Source organism: Carassius gibelio, chromosome A21 (genome assembly GCF_023724105.1).
Source record: "Carassius gibelio isolate Cgi1373 ecotype wild population from Czech Republic chromosome A21, carGib1.2-hapl.c, whole genome shotgun sequence".
NCBI lineage: Eukaryota > Metazoa > Chordata > Actinopteri > Cypriniformes > Cyprinidae > Carassius > Carassius gibelio.
The window spans coordinates 5,303,749-5,321,526 of NC_068391.1; the positions used below are offsets into that span (position 1 = coordinate 5,303,749).

General features: G+C 34.7%; 1 protein-coding gene across 9 annotated transcripts in view; it reads left to right on the top strand.

Moving 5' to 3' along the window:
- Positions 1-17,633, top strand: part of mapk10 (mitogen-activated protein kinase 10) — a 67,884-nt gene extending 50,251 nt beyond the window's left edge. For 4 of the 9 annotated variants that reach the window (XM_052537451.1, XM_052537450.1, XM_052537455.1 and 1 more), the window contains 5 exons: positions 3,029-3,153; positions 4,656-4,679; positions 6,855-6,918; positions 7,979-8,056; positions 13,227-17,633. In XM_052537451.1, coding sequence (XP_052393411.1) covers positions 3,029-3,153; positions 4,656-4,679; positions 6,855-6,918; positions 7,979-8,056; positions 13,227-13,369 — 434 coding nt within the window. In that variant the 3' untranslated portion in view covers positions 13,370-17,633. Of the gene's footprint in view, positions 1-3,028; positions 3,154-4,655; positions 4,680-6,854; positions 6,919-7,978; positions 8,085-13,221 lie in introns of all 9 variants that reach the window. The other 5 variants (XM_052537454.1, XM_052537452.1, XM_052537457.1 and 2 more) reach the window with 4 other exon arrangements.
- The last annotated feature ends 145 nt before the right edge of the window (positions 17,634-17,778 follow it).

A 17,778-nucleotide genomic window follows, 5' to 3' on the forward strand; every position in this document is an offset into this window, starting at 1 on the left:
TTTTGCATGGCGTATTTTTATTGGTTATTTAAGAGCTCATACTTGAGTTCATGTAGTAATTATGATGTTTTACAACAACGTGACAGCTTTTTACAAGACAGAATGTCATTTGAAAGTTCATAAATGATGTGTTCCCTTTTGACAAGCCACTGACCCCAAAGGGGAACCTGTACAAAATCGTTTTCCATTGGGCATGTATAGTTATAGTTGCTGGACCACGGTACACTTATCGTTAGACTTTCAAATGGCGGTTAAACGGTGATCCAAATAGTACGAAAGTTAATCCACTCCAAAAAAAAACCCTAACATACATATCGCTGCCCCACTAACTAACTTAGAAAACTACACTGTTATGTACACGTACACACGGTCAATGTTTAATCAACTTTTGAATAAAGTATTGCAAATATACATCGTTATAAAATGATTACTTACAGGAAATTCGAGTAATGCTGTTCACGTCGTTGCTGAGAAAAGCAGTCCTTCAGTGACAGGTGCCTCTTGCTTGAGCCGCGAAACTCGTTAAACTTCTTAAGATGTCGCAAAATACAAACACAATTGTTAGGAAATCCTTAATAATTAACTTCTGAATTAAACATCACAAACATATTTAGTTTAAGCTGGCTAAATTACATAACGTACCCCGATATGAGAGGAGTGCGGGTCTTGCCGTTGCTGAGGAAACTCAGGAACGCCGTCCTTCAGGTGACCTCGATTAAGCTACGAAACTTGTTGAAGATGACGTAAAATACAAAGACAATTGTTAGGAAATGCTTAATAATTATTAACTTTATAATAAAGTGTTACAAACGTAAGTAGGATTAGCTGACTAACCTTACTTACCAGGAGTTGTGAGGAGTATGGCTAGTCGACGTCTCTGCTGAGGAAAGCAGATTTTTTTTTCCTGCGGAGCTGCACACGTGATCACTTTAGCCGCGAAATTTACTTAATTTATTTAAACCGTTTTTTATTAAGCTGGAACTTTATTTAGGAAAATTGGTAGGAAATACTTAATAATTTTAGTTTCTAAAACAGATCAGTACAAGTAAATAATTATCAAATATTTATATTAGAATTCACCAGAAATATTGAGGGTATATTAAAAATATAATTAGTTAGTAAAATACTTATTTATTTTCATTAAATAAACTTAAATAATATATGTAAATTTTAGAGAAATTATTTGTTGGATTTTTAATTATTATTTTTAACCTGACCCACTCAAAATATCACTTAAATGATTTCAAAAGATTTTATTAAGTAAATATAGCTCTTTATTTTTGTGAAATTTACTAAGCCACTGAATTATTTTTTACAGTGTGCTGTGGTCCAGATTATATTATATTATATTATATTATATTATATTATATTATATTATATTATATTATATTATATTATATTATATTATATTATATTATGCTTTCAGTTTGTGTTTGTTTTAATTTCATTTCATTTGTAATTTAATTATATTTTATTTTAATTAATTATTGTGCATTTAAAATTTCTGACTTCTCGTGATTTTTTATTTATTTATTTAGTTTAATTTTATTAATTACTTTTATGTATTTTATTTTGTTTCATATTTCATTTTTTTTAAATTGCATTTTATTTAATGTAATGTTTATGTCATTTTTGACTATTTGTGATTTCATTTTGTCTTTGAGTTCCATTTTATCATTTTATTTACATTTTGAATTACATTTTATTTTATTTCATGTCATTTTTTAGGAGTTCCAGCGCATATCACTGAGAACTTATTGTAATTGTTAGAATGGCCAAGGATCAGCAAACTCCATGTAAAACTAATCAGGCAGATCCAATCGATATCACATTTTTCAAGGCCGTAAATGATTGTATATTGCGTGGTTTTTCACACATACACACAATATTTGTATAATCTCATAGGCCTTCTCATTCTGAACAACTTTGCCTGTAGAATCACTGTTGTCAATCAAATAGTTTATTACATAATTGAGAATATGTAAAAAAATTAATTAATTAATTAATAGATAAAAAAATCTACTTTTGCGATTTAATCATTAATTTCAGTGATTACAGGCTGGCTAGATAATACGTTTTATATCTTTTTTCATATGTGCTTATGCCTTAAAGCACTTGAACCCCAATATTCGTTATATTTTCATTTTATTTTTGTAAATTTGAACTTTTTGACTATTTGTGATCAGCATTTTTACTTGGTCTTCTGACACTTAGCCAATACAAATGTGCAGTTTCTGTGATATTAAACACATTTAAATGACAAATTGATATTGAAAGACAGAGAGGGGATGCGAGAGAGTCAGCCATACAGATCTGTAGAAATCGGTGTCAGCCATTTTGAAGCGGTCTAGCCGGTGGCAGAGAGAAGGGAGAGATGGAATGCCATAAGAGGAGAGAGAGAAAGGGTCTGACTTTCCCTAGCTATTTTTAGAATAAGAAAGTGAGGGAATGAGAGAGCGCAGAGAGGTGGAGGGGAAGAGAGTGAAGGAAAGGTGAGAGAGCGAGGAAAGACAAAAAAACAAACAAACAGGGAGAGTATGATATTTTCAGTGCAAGGATGAAATGTGAAGATTGCTGTCTGATTTGCGAGATTTTTGCACTAGCAATTATTAATTATTTTTAGGGTTCAATTAATAATAGTTCTTATTATTAATAATGTTTAAAACAGTTTTTTTCATCTTAAAATATTAAGCAGCAAATACTGTTTTCAACATTAATAATAATAGTGCTTCTTGAGCTGCAAATCAGCATATTAGAATGATTTCCGAAGGATCCCGTGAAACACAAAAAAACTGGAGTAATGATGCTTAAAAATGCAGCTTTGCCTCACAGAAAGAACTTACATTTTAAAATATATTCAAATAGAACAATATTCGTTCTTATTGTAATAACATTTGACAATATTACTATTTTTACTGTATTTTTTTGGTGAGCAGAAGAGACTTCTTTTCATTTTGATTAGCCTTTATATGCATGTATATGTAGCTGATGTAAACTCTCTGAAGCTCGGTTGTGATGTGTTCTACAGCTAGTCAGGCCAGGGACCTGCTGTCTAAGATGTTGATCATTGATCCCGCTAAGCGGATATCAGTGGACGAGGCCCTGCAGCACCCCTACATCAACGTGTGGTACGACCCGGCCGAAGTGGAGGCAGTGAGTACAACTCTTCTAATTCTCTCAGCGCGATCGATTAGTGCGCCTGCGGTCATCTGTCACCTGTTTATCCTGATTCAGCAGCCTGTGTCCAAGTTGTGTCCACACTGCTTCTAGCTAATTAAAGACTGACTCCATGCATGTCTGTTATATACTGAGGAATACTGTGTTAAAGTTTGGCCAAATTCAGTATTTTGAGTCATCTGTTTTGTTCTGTTTTTCTACATGGTTGGACCACTGTGACCAATAATGATATCCTCCATCACTCACAACTGATTGAATATCAGGATTATTATATATTATATAGGATTACACAAGAAAGGATTATTGCTATGCAGTGTACGTCAGCATATATGGCTAACAATCAATATGATATATTACAGGCGTTAAGGCCTGTTCACACCAAAATTGTATTTTCAAGACAAAGAAAATGCATGGAAATATTTAATATATATATATATATATATATATATATATATATATATATATATATATATATATATATATATATATATATATATATATATATATATTCTTTTTTGCTTTGTTTTATTTTTTTTATTTATTGATTTGAATTTACGCATGTGTTAAATAATTATGCATTTTTATTATTCATAGAATATTTCTAATTAAACCCTACTTTTTTTACAGCTTATATATATATATATATATATATATATATATATATATATATATATATATATATATATATATATATATATATATATATATATATAAAATGTGTGTGTGTATATATATATATATATATATATATATATATATATATATATATATATACGTGTGTGTGTATATATATATATATATATATATATATATATATACACACACACATACACATTTTTAGTTATTTATTAAAAAAAAAATTATCTCTGTATCTCTCTGTATGCGATTTGTATTACATTATATTTTGCAGATCTAATAGATCCTCATTCAATTGTTTTCGATTATTAGCTGGGTTTATTTCTACTTTTTAGGTTTTCTCTGCATTTGTTAAGTTTGTAAATGTCCGTGGTTGATTCTGGGGACCTTCATCAGTTTTAGAGGACACAAGAAAGGAGTAAAAATAACAGAAGGTTGTCCTGTTCTTTGATGAAGTTTTCTAAACATTCACTAAGCATTTGGCTCGGCTTCTATTCCCATGTCCCCTTTTGACAAACAGCCTGTTCTTGTCTAAAGTGTGTCTGTACTGTTTCAAAGGGGTTTCAATGATGCAACAAGTCTGGTTTTCTTGTTCTAGAGAGTACAGAACACAAATTATTATATAGCTCACGTTTATTGTCTGTAAATATGTGTATAGCTGTAAGCAGATGTGATTTCATGTGAACGCTCTTTTCTGTTGACCCAAATATGAGACAAACATACTAATATGATGAAAATCTGACAGTCAGTAGCAAATAGATGTTTTAATAACCCATGAGCATCGTTATGATTAGTGTGATTCTTTTCTCCCTCTCCCTGGTGTTTCTCTTTCTCTGATGAAGGCCAGGAATCAGCCGATATCTATGGTAAATAAAGACCATTCCACACTTAAGAAACCTCCTCATCTCAAATCACTCACACACCGATCTCTATGTAACACACGCTGATGTCTAGAACTCAAAAAAAAAAAAAAAAACGGAAAAAAGATTGCACAGTGTGTGTAGGGTGTGAATATCTGTGTGCAATTGTGTGTGTTTGTATTGTGTACTAATCCTGTAGAGTGTATGAAAGGAACAGTGAGTTTCAATTCTGTATTCAATTAACATTTAGCGGCAATGAATAGAATAGAATAGAATAGAATAGAATAGAATAGAATAGAATAGAATTCAGGGGAGGTTTGAACTTTTTTAAAGCACCAAATCATCCCGGTTGGTAGTTTTAAATGAGTTTAATAAATCAGATGGAAGCCCAAACTATGATCAAATGCTAAGTTATTACTTTTTATGATGTTGTATAATTTTATGGGTTGCACTTTATTTTACAGTACATGTACTTACATGTACTTATAGTGCACTTACAGTGTATTTATCTAAGAAAGTTCTGGTAATACAAGGTAACTACATTGGGTAGGGTTAGGTTTAGGGGTAGGTTCAGGGTTAGCACCAAGTTATTACATAGTTATTGTAATTACTATAATGTGTACATAGTATGTACATGGGGAACAGGACTGTAAAATAAAGTGCTACCATTTTATGACATCATTTAGTTCAGCCAGTCAACAAAAAGCCACCCAATCATATTGAACAAACGTGCATTAAGGAACCCCAGTTACCCATAATGCTGCATTCAGTGCCATTTAATCTCTCTCTTTCAGTTTCTTACTCTTTAAATGTCTCTGGCTTGTCACAAATCCTAGTGAGCTGCCAAGGTAGACAACATTTTTGACATTTGAATCAAGCACTAAAATGATGCCAGTTTTCCGTCTGAACATTCGAATGCTGCTGAGGTTTGATTTGATTGTTCAAATGTGTCCCATAAAATGCAGTCTAGCTAGCCTGCTCACTAGGTCCTGAGACACAGCCTGTCTTTTTTATATGTCTCTGTCTTGAAATCATACTGCAGATTTTTCTCTGCTTTTCTTTACTAATGGTGGTGTTTGGTCCTTATTTACTAAGTTCTTGCTCTTGAACATGTCAAGTGCATGTGCAAGTGGTGGTGACACTTCACATTACAGGGTCCATGTCATTTTACATGAAAATATTGTTAGTTTTTAAAATGATTATGTTAACAAAGTCTAATTTAATACCCAAATGTACGTTACTCCTTATATTGTAATATGAACACTGTAATTTAACATATTAACCAAGATATTTAACATTACAAGTCAGGCCCTCATATGTAGAGCTGTTTTCTGAACATGATTTATGCAAAAGAAAAAACATGACATCACATAAGAAACTCTGCAGGAGCAGATGTGATATTTAGAGATATTTTAGAGATTATTAAAAACTAAATATAACTACATATACTGCCTGATGTATAAAGTATGGAAACTAGTTTCCATCACAGAAAAAAATACTTAATTGTTATTTTTTTCAAATCTCATATAATTCTCTCTTTTTCCCATCACAATTCTTAGTATATGTCTCACAATTTAGACTTTTTAAAAAGTATAAAGAAATATGAAAGGAAAATTCTGAGATAATGAAATCTGAATTGCGATAAAGAAAAAAGCCAGGTTTTTGTGATTAAATGTCACCTTTTTTTATTCAATGGCAAAAAATAAAAAAAGAAAAAGAAAAAATAATAATCCAAGATATAAACTCAGAATTGCAAGGTGTGTTTGTGTGTGTGTGTGTGTGGGGGGGGGGGGGTGGTTGGGCTCAGAACTCTGAGTTTAAATCTCAAAATTATTCTAAGAATTGCAAGTTTATATCTAAAATTTATAATTTATATTTCGCTAATGACTTTTTTATATCTCGTAAGTTATATCTTCCAATTCTGAATTCATATCTTGCCATTCTGCAAGAAACAAAAAGTCTGAATTGTGAGATAAAAAGCCCCCTTTTAGTTTTTTATTCCTTGGCGGAAATGTGCTTCCATAATAAAGCATGTATTTGTATTCTTTCTTTTAGTGGTAGGAAGATTGTGTTCATGATTAAGGACGAGCAATGATGTTTATCCAGAAGACACTCAGTGTTTATGATAATGTTGGGTCCTGACTACATGTGTTCCTCTCTCTCTCTCTCTCTCTCTCTCAGCCTCCTCCACAGATCTATGATAAACAGCTCGATGAGAGGGAACACTCGATTGATGAATGGAAAGGTAGGCCTTCATTTACAGCTCTCTGCATGTGGACATGACATAACTCACGGCCCACAGACAGATGAAGAGATCAAGCAGTAAATCATTCACAGTAGTTTTTCTATCATGGTGGCCACTTTCCATTGACTTCAGTTGTTACTTTAATGTTTACAATGGACTATTTCAACTCAGATAATGATTCTGTCAGATTTACAATTACATTTATTCATTTAGCTGACGCCTTTATCCAAAGCGACTTGGATATGTCAGAGGTCGCACGCCTCTGGAGCAACTAGAGGTTAAGTGTCTTGCTTAGGGACACATTGGTGCCAACCAGTGGATTCGAACCCAGGTCTCGCCGACCAATGTCATGCATCTTATCCACTGCGCCAACACCACCCCTAATGATGCTAAATGCTAAATGCTAGATGCTAAAACTAGCCCTCAAATAAACCTTAATAAGACTTGATTTAGTATATTTAGTAGATTCTCTTCCTTGTGCAGACCATTGGCTGTTCAGCACAATTTACATGTAGGTTATTTCAGGTTTTAATTAAGTTATTTATATACTGTTATAGCATTAATGTAGCATAGTATTTTTTTAAGTAGCTTTTATTTTATACCATCACCTTAAATGTTAAGTTTAAGTTTATATCTTCTTTTGCCATTTTTATTATTTTATATTTGTATGTTTTTATATTTATTTATTTATATTAATTAACCTTTATTTCAGCTTTAGTTGTATTAATTTCAGTACTTAATTTTCAACTGAAACTATATATTCTCTTATTATTTAGAATTTATATTTATTTTTAGAATTAATTTTTGTGTGTGTGTCTGTGTGTGTGTGTGTGTGTGTATTTATTTTTTTATTTTTTATTTTTTTAAATTGTTTAATATATATTTTAATTATATATAATAATATATACCGTATATAAGAAACGTTAACAATAAAAACACTGGTTTGTACACATGGTCCCCACAAATGATTAAGCTAATTTAGCTAGTGTTTTTGAGTTTATGAGATCTAGATGTGCTCATATCTCTCTGTTTTTTTTCCACCTGTGTCTCTCTGGCTCAGAGCTCATCTATAAAGAGGTGATGAACTTCGAGGAGAGAACAAAGAATGGTGTGGTGAAGGGACAGCCCTCTCCCTCAGGTACTCTCTGTGCATAAGCTATGCTTCTGTAAGTCAATTTAAAGTGATTTCAGCCGTTTATGTGAAACCCTACCATTGTGACTGCTCCATTTGTCTCATCTCGTCCGTGTGACTCAAACAGAACATGTCTTGAGTGTGGTGACGTGCTGGTTTTGAATCTGTCATCTTGAAACTGTTGTAGTCTTTTTATTAATTAAAGGTGCTGTAAGTGTTTCCAGCTACTGTATTCCACTAAAAATCTATAAAACCCTGAACACAGTGATTCACTGGCAGAGAGTGATTCTGATTGGCTCTCTCCCAAAGGTTTGTGCTCAGACAGTTGTGAATTATTAGAAAACCTTGTCAGATTGTAGATATTAGATTTGTGGTTTGTATAAAAAATGCTTATAGCATCTTTAAAGAAAGCACTATTTTGCACTTGAGTTACACTTGACCCTTCACTAAGCCCCGCCTTAAAGATGTCACTGACCAATCCTATTTTAGCAATGGTTGCCATCCAAAATTTGATAAATTCAAGAATGCTTTGTCTGTTTTATAATGTAAATCAGTGGAAGATCTGTGAGATTTCTACACAGTTTTATGGAAAACATTATTTTTCATCAACACCAGTAAGAACACATACAAATTATGCATATTTTTGGGAATAGACTCTGGGAAGTTTTTGCTTTTGGATTCTAGAGATTTTGCACTTGTTACTCTGTAATTCAAATTTTTTTTAAAAACAGATGGCTGAAAAAAAAATACACTGCTTTGCAGTTTCAGTTTATTTCAACCCACATTAAAATAAGATCCAATTAGTTCATATCAGCATATTATCTTTGATGTTCTGTAAAGCTTGTTTGAGTTGGCAACTGTAACCAAGGGGTGGAGCTAAGCGAAGGGGATTTGTTTTTGTCTTTACATTATGTAACCATTATGTAAATAAATGCTACAGGAATGTAAAATCACCAAGTACTGTTATATAAAAAAAAAAATTGTAAGGATTGTATTGTTTAAAAGTGTACTTGTATATGATTTTAAATTGTATATTTGCTAATGCATATGTATACGTTTCATAATTAAGGCTGGAGTCCGTGGCGTCTGACTTCATCATTTACAATAATAATATATTTCAGGCAAGTCTGAAATATTTTTAGGATTTAGTTTGTGTCAAGTATTTCATAACTGACTGAGTGAAGAGGCTTTTTCTTTGAGCATTGTGGGATGTTGAGCTGCAGTGTCTGCGTTTGACCTGTAGAGGGCAGCCCGTGTGTGTGTGTGTGTGTGTGTGTGTGTGTGTGTGTGTGTGTGTGTGTATTAGTGCGGCGCTGCATGTCTGCAGTCCTGCAGCACTGAGAAGGTGACAGACAGTGACGCAAGCTGCAGTTCTTCCTGTCCACTCTCGTCTTATTTGCATATTAACCTCCAAAGATGTTAAGAATGAGATATTGGTTTCTAGACGCTTATGTTTTGTGATACTGCTGGGGTGTTTGAATCTATTTGGCTTGTGTTGTCAGTCCTTCTCTGGCCTCATTTCTCTCTCTCTCTCCTTCTCTCAGTCTTGCTCTCTCTCTCTCTTAGTTGGTCTCCCCTCTTTATAATTAAGTGCTTGTGCTGAAGAAAGCAGTCGCAATGCAGCTCTGGATTTCAGAGCAGTGTGGGTTAGTGTGTAGAAAATCACATATTCAGTTCAGTTCAGTTTGCTTTTCATAAACATATATACTGTATGTCATTTCAAAACATCTTTACAAATAATAGCATTACTAACGACCACTTTTATGAAAAGTATCATTTATATAATTTTCATGACAGCAAACAGAGCAAATATGAAAAAAACAGCAGGAGATTGATCACATGAGAATAAATATTCGGGAAATATTGATGGATAAGACTGGTGTTTATAGATGTCCTGCACCTGCAGTGGACGGTTGTTGATTTTTTTTTTTTTTTTTTTGTTAAAAGGGACATTGTACTTTAATAAAATATTCCAGTAAATGTACTTGAAATAGCAAAAGCCAATTTTTTATCTATGATGTTGCATCCTGTACTATAAATTGATTCAGTGTGTTTAGTTAAAGCCGCAGAACTGTACTGGGGTTAAAATCAATGCAAGCTGTAAATCCTCGTTCCCTTCCTGTTTTATTAAGAATCTGGGAGTCTGAGATGCTGTGTCCATCCTGCAGTATAGGCGGGAGATTTATGGTGGTCTCTGGGACGCTGGAGGTGTCCTTTGTGGGCGATGACTGGAGGATTCTGTTAAGTCAGAGCAGAGCAATGTAGCTGAAAGTCTATTTTTCCTCTCAAGCATTCACTGGAATCACATGTTTACTATGAAGGGAATTGTGGGTAAAGAAAAGCCAGCATAATCTGACAAGAGGAGCTTTAGGGCAGAGGTCTTGAGATGGAAACAGAGCAGAGGGCAGTAGATACCCAGAAAATAGGTAAAAACCATTTTGGAATTCAAGCTAGTCCAAACTCCCTGATGAAAAATATGGTTTAATATGATGTCTTGTACTGACCAGCTGAAAAGTTGCCAAAAACTCTCTAAAAATGACTAAAACCAGCAAACCAGTTTTTTTTTTTTTTTTGGCCTGGTCTAAAATTAGTTTTAGGATAATTGGTTTAGCCTTTTCATAAAGTAAATTACCGTTCAAAGCTTGGGATCTCAGTAAGATCTTTTTTTTTTTTTTTATAAAGTAATACTTTCATTCAGTAAGGATGCATTAAATAAAAAATGACATGAAAATATTTACTTTATAATTTTACAAAATGTTTCTGAATATACTGTAAATAAATTAATGCTGTCCTTTTGAACTTTCTATTGATCAGAAATCCATAAACAGTTTTCACAAAGATATAAGCAATAAAATATTACATTCAAATTTATAATAATCAGAAATGATTCTTGATCATGTGACACTGAAGACTGGAGTAATGACGCTGCAAATTCAGCTTTGATCACAGAAATAAATTACATTTTTTAAATATATTCAAATAGAAAACATTTATTTTAAATTGTAATAATATTTCATAATATTACTGTGTTTTTGATCAAATAAATGCAGCCATGTTAAACAGAAAACAGAATTCTGGATAATGTGAAGAGGTTGTTGTCATTTATTCAGATTTTTTGTGTAAACATTGCTGGTCAGCTGTGCCGTGATGTAACAGACACTCTCAGTGTGATGTCTTGTGTAACTAGCGACCATGTTTTGCTGGTCTGGCACATTTCTACAGAGTGAAAGAGAGAGAGAGACTAAAACATACAGTGACCATAAAGCTGACAGCGATAAAAAGCCTTTACTGAGCCGGTTTCACCCACCCTCTTCATTTTTTCTTTTCATGTTAAAGGGTAGCTTCTGCTTTCATCAATTATCATATTGTCATTTTTCTCACTCCAGCCGCACTCTGCAGTCACGCTCCAAAATTGCATGTTTGAAATGTTAATCTCAAATGAGGATGTGGGCAGTGTACTCTAAAGTTATTATAAATCATGTTCACTGCACTGAATGGGTATTAAAGAGCTGCCTTCTATTAAAACGAAAGATGTAGGCTGTCAGTCAAGTAAATTAGCTTGTAATGTTATCGTAGGGAGCCGTTTAAGGGTTATTTGCATTTGATTTTTATCAAAAGCAATCTCCTTGCGGGTTATTGGATTGGGATGAGCCTCTGTGTTCAAGCAAACTTGGTGAAGGATTGGACCAGTGATGAAAAAAACATAAATTCTGCTTTACTTCCTGTCTCCGGAAATAAAGGTACCTGCTTCTGATCAAATTTTGAAGACAGCATAGATGTATCCTTCGCTGCCTTTGATATCCCATGATCCTGTGTGTTGCATTCCATGACAGTTGGGATAAAATCAGGCGGTAAGGAAGTCGACCGGAAGTTGAAGTCGGCCGCGTGCCGCCATCTTGTAGCAGAACTTCACTTGCGTTAGCATTCCCATTGACTCCCATTCATTTTGGCGTCACTTTGACAGCGAATAACTTTACATCTGAGGCGTTTAAAGACTCTGTTTGTCCATTATTTATTTCTAAAGATACACAACAATGATAAAGGGCTCCATTACCTTCTATGTTACATTATGGCCCCGTATAAACAGTTTTTGTAAAAAATAGGCTAACGATTGCGTCATAACCACTCGTCTCTCTGTCGCATTACCGTACAGACAGGAGGAGAAGCTCGCAGGCAATTAACTTAATATGGCGTACTGGCGTTACATTTTAAAATACTATACAGAATAATTAATCAGAATACTTACTCCTGCTCACTCACGACAAAGAACTCCCCGCTCAAGCTTGCCGTCTCTGCAAGATTAACAATGGCAGTTTGCACGCACAGCTACTAGAAGATTTACATCTGTCAGACAGGTTGCTGACGTCGTCACGCTTCGTTTGAGTCTGCGCATCAGAAACGGAAGAGCTTAAAAATGCTAAAAATGGGCTTCACTTGTCTCAATTGAGTTCCAATGGGGTCGCTGTGTCCATTTCTTTTACTGTCTATGGATAAAATAAATAAATAAAAATGGCGCCTGAAAGTTGCGTTTGGTGCTCAGTTTGTGTGTAAATGTATATTTCTGAGTAACTTTTTGCACTTTTTATGATATTTCTAGCATTCTATTTTGTAGATGATAAAAACATTTATGCTGCCTCAGAAGCCTGTCTGAAATCAGATTCATGAAGTGCCTTCGTGCAAAAACACTGCCTGCCATGTCATTGCCTCATAAGACATCGAGACAGCAAGTCAGCTGCCTATGCTTTCAAGCGCAGCCACAGTGTAAAATTATTAAATAATTATTCAACTTAAAGATTTATATATATATACATACATACATACATATACATACATATATATATATATATATAGTACAAATTTTTCTTAAATATAGTACAAATTGTTCTTAAAAATAATTCAGGATAGCATGATTTGTTGATATATGTACGATCAAATGTAACATCCTACAATATCACCTCAGGACTAAACCCAGTCCACGGACTCCAGCCTTAAACAAACCCACTTTCATCCCTGTGGGATATTTGTACATATTTTTATTGTTATTGTGCTTTTTATTATTTTATTTATTATTTGAACATCTGCTTGTAGTATCTCTTTGCCCTGTAGACAGCGCTGTGGCTGCACTTTTTTTTTCGTTGTAACCGTTTTTTTTTCTCCGTTACTTCCCTTAGCGCAGGTGCAGCCATGAACAGCAGCGAGAGCCTCCCCCCCTCCTCCTCCGTCAACGACATCTCCTCCATGTCCACCGACCAGACCTTGGCCTCTGATACCGACAGCAGCCTGGAGACCTCCGCCGGACCGCTGGGGTGCTGCAGGTGACTAACCGCCTGCCTGCGCAACCCCATGTTCTTCAGAAGGTGAACGCCACCCGCGAACCCAAATGAGAAATCCACAAACCTTTAAAACATGTAATAATAAAAAAAATGTGTTAATATACAGCGCCCTCTACAGGGCAAAGATATATATATACGTACAAAATAATGTGTCACGCGTAAATGACAACAAAGTATGCATTTTCATTCAAAGAAATGGCTGAATATGTATATTTATGAATCTTCACTAGTTGCTTTGCTTTGAATCCCCCTCATGTGGCATTTAAAAACATAAGAAGACTTCAAAAAAGGAAGAAAAAAATTGGGCATCAATGTAAAGTGTATATCGCCTGGCTGATATCTAATACCTTACAATTTTCTGTGCATCACTTGATGTGGCAGGGTGGGCTTTTATTTTAATGGTCACTGATCGACCGTTGTTTTTTGTGATGGTTTTTAGCTGGTGCCGAAACTCTCTGGTGTTTTTGGATGGGCCGGTGTGTCTGTATGCGATTTCACCTCTAAGGAAAACATACCATGTACAATGGCGCCCCCTATCTTTTGTATATATGTAATTGTGTACAGTTGTGAGGTGTTTTCAGTGTGGGACTGACGGCCAGTAGAGGGAGTATTGCACACCTTGCCACATCACAGCAAATCACCCGTTTCCCTTTGCCTGTAGTCTTGCATGGTCAGAGAAACAAGTAATTAAGCTTATTAAACATATACAAATATAAAGAACCCTGGGTTAAAGTAGGCGTTTCAAACGCTTGACAGGAAGTGAGGCTGCTTAACAGGAAGCCATTGAGGGGTCCAAGCACTCTCGCTGTCATTTTCCGACTTTCAGCAGCCCTGCTTTTTGTGTTTGTGAAACTCTGACTCTCTGCGGCAGCATTGCATGCTGTTCCGTCACCCTTGAAAGGTGTGTGTAACTAAGACGAATGCAGGTCGAGCGCATGCACCTCATCTTCCCCTTTTGTTCATCTCGAAACTCATATTCTTGTGCTGTCCGAAGGGAATCAATACGCTTACTACCTACATTTCAGCTGGAGTTTATTTATTAAACGTATTTATTTTCAGATCTGGGAAGTGCCTTTGAAATAATGCAGTTTCCTCCTTGAAAACATGAATATAGTAACGCGACGGCTCTGATAGAGGTGTTCCAGGTTGTGTCGGATATGTCAGGTCTGTTTACCCAATCCCACAATCCCCTATTCATGTAGATTTACTAATGTAGAGTTCCGGATTTTAGATCCAAGTGTTTGTCGAATATGTTTTGGAGCCACTGTTGCGATGTAACCCCCCTCTTCACATTTTATTGTTACATTTTTAAAAAGACAAGTAATGTAGTCTTTCAAACACACATGGCTGATGTTTTTAGTATTAGGTAAAGACTAGCTTCATTGAATAAACATTATGCAGTATACAGTAAATTGAAAATATATAACATTTAAGTTGTACGGTTTTGTTTTGTACATGTATTTGTTCGATTTGATCCGTGTACTAAACATTTTAATAAAGGGATGAAATACACAAGATTTTTTTTTTCTTTTTTTATGTAACAGAGCTCTCATTTTATAACTCATTCTCACCCAGAAACACTCTTTTGTCAATAAAATCTGTTCATTATTATTTATATATATGATTTCTATCTTTAGGGTACACGTTATATAGCTTTGCATGTTAATGTTTATCCGATTTCAGTTGAAAGGAATAGTTTACCTAAAAATTACCATTTGCTGAAAATGTACTTACCCTCAAGCAATTCGAGATGAAAATGAGTTTGTTTCTTCATCAAAACAGATTTGGAGAAATTTAGTATTACATCACTTGCCCCCTTCTGCAGTGAATGGGTGCCGTCAGAATGAGACTCCAAACAGCTGATAAAAACATTGCAATAATCCACAAGTTATCCATATGTCTCCAGTCCATCAATCTTATGAAGTGAAAATCTGCGCATTTGTAATAAACAAATCCACTATTGAGACATTTTAACTTTAAACTGTTCCTTCTGGCCAAAATATGACTCCTTAATCCATAACAATGCTTCATCCAGTAAAATAAAAGTCAGTCCCTGTTGTCCTTTAACATCAAAATTTGACATTTTCACTGGAGAAAGCAGTGTTATGGATAGAGAATTGAACATGTCAGCAACATTTCGTTTTTGGGGTGAACTGTTCCTTTAAGCACATGCAGAAATGTGCTCGGATTATGCTTTTGTTTTCATGTTAACACTAATCAAACATGATTGAACTTTTTTTTGCACACATTCATCACATCTGACATCATATATTGACCCCTTGTAAGCATGATTACATATTCTAGCCTTCGGTTAGACACTGAGAACTGAATATGACACCATTTAGGTGCTGCTTTATTACATTAAAAAAATGAAAAAACTAAACAAAACTCAGAACTTTGATATCAGAAGCCATTTAAAGAACTGTTTTAATTGCATGAACATTAGCTGAAGTGTCCCAGCCTAATCAGACATTTTCACCATAACAATCGTCATCACAGTTTCCCACAGTTCAAAGTAATACATATCATCTCCAGAAGACAGAGAGGGGTTCTGGGAGGTCTCCGTTCTCTGCAAACTACTTCAATATGGCTGCTGATGAATTTACAACAGGGTGGACACGTACATATATTAGCTTTTGTAATTCACTTGTTAGAATTCAATACTAAATGTAAAACGTTGCGTTGTGTATCAAATTTTTTTCATTTTAGAATAGACGGACAACAATGTGGTGTGCCATTTTGAAATGTATACAGGTTATCTTTCAACGAAAGCGCCCTAGTATCTGTCGGGTCGCACACAGGGTTAATTTTTGCGAATCCATCATCTCAAATCATCCGTTTTGAAACTTTGCATCATTTAAACCAGTTATGAAATGAAGCTCAAAGCACTGACTTAAAATATAATTTCAGCCCAGGAGTGTATATTTCTCCCATGGTGCTTTAAAAACTAACGCCGGGATCGGTTTCGGAATGGCTTCTGATCAATGTAGGCGTCAACACTGAATGTTTGTACTTTTCACACTGTTATAATGCTGCTTCTGAAACCAGCGTCCATTATAAACCTGCGACCCAACGCAGAACAGTGATATACTGTACATGGGATGCCACTGCTTTGGCATTGTGGGTAAAGTACTGAGTGTTAAAACTGAACATGGCATCATGTTTTGCGTTGTAGAGTTTGACTTCGTCTCGTGAATGTGGGAGTGCAGTTTGTGAGCAGGAAACAAACGATATGAAATAATGTCACTTAATGTGCTATTATGATGTCATCAACGGAACTCAAACTGATTGGCCGAGACGGTGGCCTTATGAGAAGCGTTCACCGTTAAGAGAACCGAATTTAAATATCCCCAAGTTTTGTTTTGTTTTGCTTTTTTAAGGTTTTGATTAAAACCGTCTTGTATGTTCATAAATAAATGCATGTTCACTAGATTCAGCAGCTCCCAGTAAACACATCTGTCATGTTATGTTTGAAATGAGTGTATTTAATGTTATATTTTAGTATGACGTACATACTGGACTTCCATCCAAACAAACTGCACAACAGCATACCGCTGATAAATCAAAGTGTCGTTGCAATCAAAGAAAACACTCAGAGCAATACAGAGCCTCCTTTCACTTTGATTTTCCCTTTCTTTTCCTTTGCAATTTACTTCCTCAGTTCCTTCTTGTTTCCTTTTCTTCCTTTCTTTTTCATTCCTTCCTTCTTTCCACCCTGTTTCCAGTCATTTTTTAATTACCTTTTGTTCCTTCTTTCTAAGGTTCTTCAGTGTCAGAAATCACAGGAATGCAATATCACGACTCTTAAAGTGTGGATGAACGATGGATTGTTTCTGTAATCATGATTTCACATCATGTGCTAGTTAATGTGACGAGTCTCATGGTGATGTTTAACTCAATCATGTCTTTATGGTTTCATTTGACGGTATTTTAAAGCCTCTCTCTCTCTCTCTGTGCTGTCAGTGAGCCGTTCTGTTGAGGGTTTCAGATGGAGACTGTGCTTCTTTACGCAGTGCTGTTTGATATCTAATGTCATTTTCACACCTCCCGCTCCCGGCTGTTGTTCAAATCGAATTATTCTACAAATGCAAGATAAGATGAGATGGTTGGGGGAAAAAATGAAAATAAAAATGAAAGATTTAAACAGCACTATGGATTGCTGTTAGCACCCAACATTTTAAAGGTACTGTGTATGTAATATAAATATCTGTATGTGACTGAAAATAAACTCCTTTGACCTTGAAATTAAATGTCATCTTTTCTTGAATTTGCATGTTACAATTGAACTTCAGAAAGTATGAATATTCATATAGATTCTCAATTTACATCAGGTCGTAAGTAGGGATGCACGATATTGGATTTTGGCCGATATTCGATATGCCGATATTTTCTAAA